The sequence below is a fragment of the Protomyctophum bolini genome (assembly GCF_963924005.1).
Source record: "Protomyctophum bolini genome assembly, chromosome: 17".
Lineage (NCBI taxonomy): Eukaryota > Metazoa > Chordata > Actinopteri > Myctophiformes > Myctophidae > Protomyctophum > Protomyctophum bolini.
Window position 1 is genome coordinate 8,047,043 of NC_137878.1, and position 9,494 is coordinate 8,056,536.

Sequence of the window (9,494 nt, forward strand, 5' to 3'; positions counted from 1 at the left end):
AAAACCACGTCTCCTCGCGCGAGACACTCCCCCACTATACCGTTGCTACATATCTACGGTGTAAAGCTACTGTACCTTTAAAAAGAAAAAAAAAGAAAAACTAAAAGTAAAAAAAAAAAAGAAACAAAACCCTCTCTGTACTCATTTTCATGCGATTATGGATTATAACAATTAATGTCTTTTAAAACACGTGCCGTATAAGAAACAAAAAGGGGGAAAACGACATATACATATCTGAGCTGTGTACCCCGCCGTCAGGGAGCAATTTGTCGAAAGATCATTGTCAGTTTGGGCCTTTCAATGCCCCCCCGCCCCGACAGGTTCTGTTGTGTTTCTACGGGGGCAAAAAAATTCAGGAAGTTCTTCATCATGCTACAAACCGTCGGTGGCGACGGTGTCGAGTGCGTAGGAGGAATGCCGCCCCGGTACTCCGGATCGAGGCAGACTTCCCGAGCTCGGATGAGGGGCGACGGAGGCAGGGACTCCTTCTCTCAGCATCGGAAGTGAGGGCGCCTCCAGACTGTGAGCTCTGGACCGTGCTGTGGCGGCGGCGGTGGAATGGGTGTTGGTGGAGCTGATGTGGGCCGTCCTAGAGGAGCAGGAGGAGGAGGAGGGGAGGAGGAGGTGGGGCGGCGAGGAGGAGGAGGAGGGCAGCAGAAACTCCGAGGAGGAGGAGGACTCCATCATCACGACGGAAGAGGAGGACACGGAGGACACGGCCGGACGGAGCACGAGGCGGGAGGCTTGAGGAGGAGGGTGTGGTGGTGGTGGGGCCGAGCCATCAGGGCTGACGTCTGGAGGAGGAGGAGAAGGGTACCCCCTGTTGTGCTGCGTGACAGAAGAGACCCCCGCCTCTGTCAATGTGTCAGAAAAGGGGGGACGGCGGGGGGGCGTCGCGTGCGACGACAACGACGATGAGGCGGCGCACGGGGAGAAGGCTGTTATTGCGTCCGCCGCGCACGTCCAGAGGTGGGGGCTCGGTGAGGAGGGGTAGGGGTAGGACCGGGGAGGCGTTATGCTAGGCTGTTGTCCCGCCGCGGAGCAGTGGTGGTGTGTGGGGCAGCAGGGCGTGATGTTGGCGACAGGGGGGCGCGGCGGCGGAGAGGCCATCATGGTCTCCATGAGGCGGGCCATGCTCCGCATGACGCGGCCCAGGTCGGCTACCTCCTTGCCCAGGGTGGTCACCTGTAAAAAAACAACCATAAGACAAACACCGTGATGAGGACGACCCTGCACGATGCCAACCAAAACCTCTCTGGCACCATATATATACAGACAGCTCTATTTTACTTGGGAAAACCCCCTTCCATTTCCCCGTTCCGCCCAAAAATAAGGAAGCGGAAAATCGGCTATAGCTAAATGTGAGCATTGTATATTATTATAACAGGTCTTCAGAAGCATTAATACTGTAACCACGTGGTATCGCGGCGGTTTAGTATTGAGCCCCTATAACATCGTCACTTTGTTCCATCCACCTCCATCTGAGCCTCGATTCAGAGAAAGACGCCCTCCAGGCAAAAAGTGCTGCTTATGACGATTATGACCAAAGCGGCCCGCGGGCGCCATATTGGCTGCTATAAGCCAGCCTGACAGCGTGTCGCGGGTATCGACTCCGGGTTCGACTCCCCGATCCCGACGACCTTTGCCGCGTGTCACCCCCATCTCTCTCTCCCCATTTCCTGTCACCGTATACTTTATAAACTATCCAATAATGGCCCAAGCGATCGGGACATCCCTATAGTATCAATATTATATCCATATCATGATATTAGACCGGATATTCTCTGTGATTTTGGTATATTGATCTATTGTGATATGGCATAAACGTGTTCTATAAAATTGGGAAAAGCCGAACCAAAACCACAAAGGGTCCGCCCGGCCGGCATAATCTGGGTCAGCCATTTTGGGTTAAAAAAAACCCCGGCTGTTTCCAAGGGTGCCAGTTCACCATGTGCCATCCTGCCGCAGTAATTGGTCATTAGACTGATGAGAGAGGGGGGGGGGGTGATTAGTTGTGCTCCGTGAGTGGCATGTCCACCGAGGGAAGAGCCTTGGATTCATGCCAAGGCGCCATCTGCTGCTGCCTGTCACAGCATTAACAGACCGCTCGTCATGGTCATCGTCGCGTGCAACCAGTCAGTGCGACTGGGTGGACGTGGCATCGGTCCACTGTGGGGCGACGCAGTGCCCCCACATGGAGCTATAAGCGTGTATAAAGGGTCTCCGTTTGAATAATGGGAAAAAAAACTAAAGACGTATAGAGAGAGGTGATCACAAATGCGTAAGCCTTTAACCCTCTAAGACCCAGCGTTGCTTTTTAGCAACAATTTTATTTTAATTAATTACTAAATTATTATTATTTTTTTCTGTTCTTTTTTCACCTAAACGTCATCAGTGATGTTCATTGCAATGCCATTCCAATGCCATTGGTCATGATATTTGCATATAAATACCCCCCACAGAGGCTGAAATTCACACAAGTAAAAAATGTCTGGACGATTTTGAACATTTTTTAACCTAAGACTTTTGACCTTTACCCTAATAAAAGTAGGTACAATAATTGTAATATATGTTTTTTTGTGATCATTAGAATGTCTAGAACATGTTAAAAGATATCCCCCAAATGTAAATTATTAATTTATTATATTATTATATAAGTATTATATAATTATTATACATTTTTCATCAAACTTTATTTTTTTTAACATATTTTTTTAGTCTTAGTCCTAGTAGTACAAAGTAGTAGTAAGGTTGAAATCTATTTTTTGCAAGTAGAAATTAATGTGGGTCTTAGAGGGTTATTAAGCTGTGTCACAGTCAATGACAGACCACATCCAGACACCTGACTGTATAGCCAATATACACACGACGGGCACACGCACACAGTTTTGGGGAAATATTTCAGGATATTGTATACTGTATAAATCTTCGTCCCGCTCTGTCTCCATGTCTCTCTGCAGAGGCTGATATAAAAGTGTCATGGAACTATAAACTCAGGCTGTGGTAAAAATAGAAAAGCTGAGAGTGTGGCAGGGCCGGTCCAATCTGACACGCCGTCAACACAATTCCAGCGCTCTCTCACCCACCTCGGCGATGAATTGTCGGTTATAGGAATCAAAGACCGCAGAGACATCAGCGCCAGTTAAAGTTCATGACAACAAACAGGTAAAAGTTATATAAGCTCAAACAACCACGTCTGCAATCCGATCCTCAGAACGGCTCTGACCTTATTCGTATCGTACTGGGACCTGATAATATAAAAATACACATTGTTATCATGTGCTATAAAGCACAAGTTGTTTAAGCACATGAACACAACATCTTGTGACACATTTTGTGTCCTGACGCACTGGACGAGAAATTGCAGTATGCCGTGTATTTTTCCTAGGTTGGCAGAGGGCGAGTAGTGCCCAGGATTACAGTTTATAGGCACTTGGCACCGGGTGAATTATCGTGGTAGTAGAGGGTATGCGCGTGACATCATCATGACATCATCATACCCGGAAGTTATGCGGGAACGCCTTACTGAGTGAATAAACAATAAACTACTTTCTGGCCTTGACACTTCACTTGACAGCCCTGCATACATCCAAACAGAAAAGTCCTATCTGATGCACAGTCGGTATGGCACTGTCGCTTATACAGCTAGAAGGACCTGGGTTCGATTCCCCACTTGGGGCTGTGTTCTCTCCTCTGCTTCTGTGTGGAGTTTTCCGTGTTCTCCCATGTCCCCTATAGGGTTGGCTCTATACTGCCTCCCCCTGGTCAGCCAGGGCGCCCGGTTGAGGGGGAGACTCCCCCCCCCTCAGGTGAAAAGAAGCGGCTTGGACTCCTCATGCATAGAAGGAAGTATATGAGGTCAGTCCGTTGCTCTCCCCAGGTTGGCAGAGGAAGTGTATCGTCCAGAATGACATTAGACAACTGACAATGGGTGAAAACAATGGGATGAAAAATTCGAAGAAATAAAAATAAATAAATTGTGGTATAAAAGGTAGATAAAACAAGTCGTGATAGGATAAAACACCTCGTGTACTGTGTTATGTTGTTGACACCTCTAGTGTGGCACAACCTCGGCCCTAAGGGGCCACGGGGAGCAAATTTAAACAAGTGAATAATGTTGCCTTGAATGTTGCAACTTGAATAATGTCCTGCACCATGATTACTTAATTACTGTGTAAATGTGTGCGTGCGTGTGTGCATGCAAAAAGGTAAGAGACCGTACCGTTGTTGTACAGTTTGTAGCAAAGCTTGTAAATAAGCCAAGAGACGTTTTGGTTGTACCGTTTGTAGCAAAAGCTTGTAAATATTTAAGGCCCTTTACCTGTACTCTTTGTGGTAAAAGCGCTCAAACCTTCTTTCTTTTCCTGCTCACACCCAGGAATAAATGAACCCAAAATGCAGGAAAACAGCCCCAGGAAACAAGGAATGAACTCACATAAGTCTTTACTTTACATACCGGTTAATAAATCATGAACCCAGGAGGGCAAACGAACAGCATAGACAATAATCCAGCAACCAAACACAAGACAGAGCACAACTTAAATACACATCCAAGTCCAAATTCCAATCACAAACATGGTCTACAGCTGGGTTGCTCAGGTGGAACCAGTCTCTCAATCAGGCCACCCAGAGAGGGGAGGAGGAGAATATCAGCGGGGGAACCAGGGGGGAAACATGAGGGAGGCGACCCAGCTTCTGGGCACAGAGTGTGGCACTCTTCTTCCCTTTCTTTGTCTCTCTTGGACAAAGTATTATGATTTACAGTTTTTACACGGTCTAAAGCTGTTTTTTTTATTTTTATTTTATTTTATTAAAGAGCAGTATGATTCTACTGAGTTTACCAGGTCTTTTTCTTTTCAATTCAACAAATTACAGCATTTATTTTTTCATCTGCAAACTGCAGAAAATCTTTCCTCATTGAGACCAATCCACATTCCCAACATGCGTACAGTATATAGATCTGCTATTTTCAATAGACATTTGTACACATTTTGAACTTGAAATGGGACATTGTGCAATATGAGTACTTTTACTTTTAGTACTTTAAGTACATTGTGATGCCGATACTTTTGTACTTTTACTCAAGTACATTTTCAATTCCGTACTTTTACTTGTAACGAAGTAGTTCTAAATTGCAGAATTGGTCCTTTTACTTAAGTAAAACCATCGAGTACTTTTTCCACCACTGGTCCTTTATCTCAATATGAGCCCTAAAATGCTTTAGAGACCGCGTGCGTGCGCGTGCGCGTCCACGTGCACGAGGACATTTTGGAAATTCGATGACTATACACACCATGGGAGCCACCGGAGGCTATAACGATGGATGCCAAAAGAACTGTAAAGTAAATACTATTAAGTCTGGATTAAATGACGTTAAACAAACCCCGAGATCTCTCGTGTTGGCAAAAGGAGGTCGCATGAAGCACGAATCCCGAGGAAATCTCGGGATCGGCATATAAAGTTTGGGTAAAAGTTGGCTTTTGGGTATATATATATATATTTTGGTATAAGGATGTCCATGCATGGTGCCGAATGTGTTGAGTGCAGCACTCTGCAGGGAACTGTCATTGTTCCAGCGCTCCTGTGAAGGCGTTGATTATCCCATTGTAGGTGGGAACCCGTTTTGGTGTTAGCATTACGTTATGCTTTATAGCTATTTAAAAATAGCAGATCTACAAGCTCATAGCGCGCCACCGAGTGGCGCGCTACGAGCTTGTATAGGTCTGCTATTTTTGAAAAATCGAAGAGCGACTGACATAGAAGACTTTTTTTTTAGAATCTGATCTCAGGTCAGAATGGAAAACTGTCAGGATGTAGAAGACATTTTTTTAGAATCTGATCTCAGGTCAGAATGGGTTAAGACATTCAGGAAGCTGAGAGGTCACTGCGCTGGCCTCTGCTCAGCCGTATACACTAATCCCTAATCCATATCCCACCGAGGAGGAGGAGGAGGGGTGTCAGAGCCAAAGTTTACAGGTCAGAGACGATTATATACTGCAATGTCATACTTTTTGTGTTCATTATTAACATGCTACTAATACTGCAAACTTAGCGAGAAGAGCCATGTACTAAATGCACAATTTATAGTTTGGATAAATGGGACTTTTTCACTGCATGCATACAGCCTGATCCAGGATTTATGTTCAGAATATCTTCTCCAGCTGACAAAAACACTTAACCCATTCTGAACGGGAACCCATTTTGGTGTTAGCATCATGTTATGCTTTAGCTATTGAAAAATAGCAGATCTACAAGCTCATAGCGCGCCACCGAGTGGCGCGCTATGAGCTTGTAGGTCTGCTATTTTTGAAAAATCGAAGAACGACTGACATTTTTAGAATCTGATCTCAGGTCAGAATGGGTTCATCAGACCAGTGTGTGTCCAGTGGAAACCTCGTATGAATCTGATCTCAGGTCAGAATGGGTTAAGGCAAAATGACACCTGCCCAACCAGCAACCACACACCATTATTCTTGACAATCTCTGCATGCAGCTGTATACAGTATACACCGGTGCGTTTTGTCTTCACTGTGTCTGTACTGTATAGTTCACAGGAAAACTTTGGCATCTGCGGCGCAAGACAATATAAGTTACAGCATCTAATGGGGAGGGGGGGGGGGATGGTGTCTGCATGCACAACATCTTGCCGAAAACTATATGGGAGCAGTTCACATTTCTGCGTGGACTTCCTTCTGATGTGTGGAGAATGAATGCCACGGCATGCAAAGAGCCACTTCAGCACCTTGGACAGTGGCATTGGTATAAGCAGTAAACATTATCAGCAGTGGGGGATTCTAACTGCCAAATATATTAGAGAAGTGTGACTTTTAAATGATACGGGTTGGCATCATAAAAACAATATTTAGTCAAATCGGTGGTTATACTGTACCACCCCCCCCCCCCCCCCCGCCTCCTGTCAGGACAAAGCTAACCCATGAGAGAGAGAGAGAGAGAGAGAGAGAGAGAGAGAGAGAGAGAGAGAGAGAGAGAGAGAGAGAGACCGAGACCGACCCTGAGGTAGAACGATATGTATTCCCCGTTGCTTTCTTATAGCCTTAAACCATTCAGGACGGGAACTCCTTTTGGTGTTTTATAAGCATTCTTTTAAACTTTAGCTATATTGAAAAAAATTGCAGATCTGCTATTTTTGAAAAATCTTTGAAAATGTGTCGCAAATCATTGTATATATGTCCTTTCAACGGCCAATTACAATTACATTGATTTTTTTGGTATGTCCTTGACATGAAATAGTTTGAAAACTGAATTCATAGAATACATTTTTTCTATATAGAATCTGGTCTCAGTCCAAAACGGCTTAAAATGAATCCCACACCTTTCTCCCATGCATCCCCTCCTTCTCTCTCTGTCTGTCTTCGGGGGACAAAGAGAGCCCTGTGTCCCCATCGTCCCGCTCTCAGTCTCAGTGTATCAGCTCAGCGCAGGTGACAGAGTGAGACACGGAGGGGCACGCACGCACGCGCACATGCACGCACGCACACACGCACGCACGCACACACACACGCACCACTCCTCACCTGCCAAATGTCTAATGTCAATTTAACCACCTGCCAATCAAAACCATGGGACCCCACACACAAGCGAGTGTGTGTGTGTGTGTGTGTGTGTGTGTGTGTGTGTGTGTGTGTGCGCGTGCACGGCTGTGCGCGCACCTGCATGTGTCAGCAGCATGCTCTGCATGTGAAGCAGTGTTGTTTTAGTCGACTAATACTATATGACGACGTGTTCGTCGACTACCTTTTTTCACTGACAAAAACTAGATGGAAACTGAATGAAAACTAAGCTATGGTGACTAAAACTAAGACTAAATATACTGACATTTTCGTCAACAAAACAAAACTAGACTAAAATGTTAGGATAAGGGACCCACATAGAGAATAGATCCAGTATAAGTCATTTTACAAATATGCAATGTAAAATAGCAGACCTACAAGCTACCGGCTATTTTCAGCCAAGTGTAAAAATGACGACGGCATCAAGGCCCTCCAAAAAAGGCATTTTAGTCGACTAAATCAACTGTAGATTTAGTCGACTAAAATCATATGACCTTTAGTCGACTGAAACAACTAGACACAACACTAAAACATTCCAGGTGACTAAAATGTGACTAAAACGAAATGAAAACTATACTCAAGAGACTATAATGACTAAAACTAAAGCCAAAAACAACACTGATGTGAAGACATATATATATATATAATGTATATTTGTATTGTTTGTCTGTTAAAACACTTTGAGGCCAATTTTGTATATTCCGGTTTCTGTAGAAATATATACTGTGGCATTTAACAACCTGTACTATGTTTCCTGTGTTATGTTTCCCCCGTAACCTAACAGGAGTGTTATCACGCACAAACAGGGTTCAAGTTTGAATTATCCAGTTTAAGACTCAGGTAATATTTGTTTCACTTTATAGAGACGACTTTAAGGTGAACCTCCTGGCCTATATGAAGCCTTAAATGGACTCGCTCCATCCTACACGTCCAGTTTAAAGCGCAAATAACATGCATTTTAAAACGGCTTTCAATATTTAATATAATATTGTCTATGTCCATCACCACTCTGATATAACCAGGCCTTGTCATTTCTTTCTGGACTTTGAAAGCAGTTTTAGCTGCAATACCACAATGTCCTGAGGTGGTGGGGGTGCTGATATGCAGAATATTTAATATCTGAGTCATTATAATACTGATGCTAGAAAAAAACAGATTCGTTTCCATTCCATGCCAGCTTGGAAAATCAACAATGGTGGACATTGTAAACAAAGTGGAAATGCAAATTTGAAACTGAAGACTGAAGAAGGAGGAAATATACAAAGTAGGGTGACATTGATGACATCACGATGAGACCAAAATCAGTTGAGCTGTTCCTGAGAGCAATTTCCATTAAAGCACCTATATGATATGAAAGCCTGATTGTTCAAAATTGGTTATTTGTGGGGAGAGAAAACACACATGGGAGCCCCAAAAACACAAAATAAATTGAAAAAGTTGAATTTAATGTTATAGCTCCTTTAAGACAAAATATATATACATCCCTCCCAGGATGCCGTAAAACTCACAGTCACGACACATAAATAAATAAAGTAACGGTGCCACATGGGGGCAGATGCATGTTCACACACATAGTGCACCCTGTCTCTGGATAACGCTCTCCCTCAAGCTGTCAGAGAGATGTCAACTCTCCGGACATTTTTAAATCTAGCTATAGGCTAGTAAAAACCCCATCTTTTCTCCCTGCACTATACGTTCCCCTATATAGTTTCATTGAAACCATTGTTATGTTCACCCTAGTCTAGGAAAATTGGCCTCAGATCCTGTGCAGCAGGGGCGTGGCCCAGTGCGTTGCGTTTCAAATGAAATGCGAATCAAAAGACAGGGGCGGGTTCCACATGGAGTGGGCGCTACATCTAAATAAGACGGAAGGGAAACAATTGCTCCTTGAGCGGTGGTGGCCTACTACAATTCAATTTGGAA

General features: G+C 44.4%; 1 protein-coding gene across 1 annotated transcript in view; it reads right to left on the minus strand.

The window, feature by feature from the left end:
• Positions 1–372: 372 nt before the first annotated feature.
• Positions 373–9,494, minus strand: part of kcnh8 (potassium voltage-gated channel, subfamily H (eag-related), member 8) — a gene marked incomplete at both ends in the record, with an annotated part of 117,911 nt that continues 108,789 nt past the window's right edge. The window contains 2 exons of the mRNA XM_080787058.1: positions 373–589; positions 632–1,185. Coding sequence (XP_080643184.1) covers positions 373–589; positions 632–1,185 — 771 coding nt within the window. The remainder of the gene's footprint in view (positions 590–631; positions 1,186–9,494) is intronic.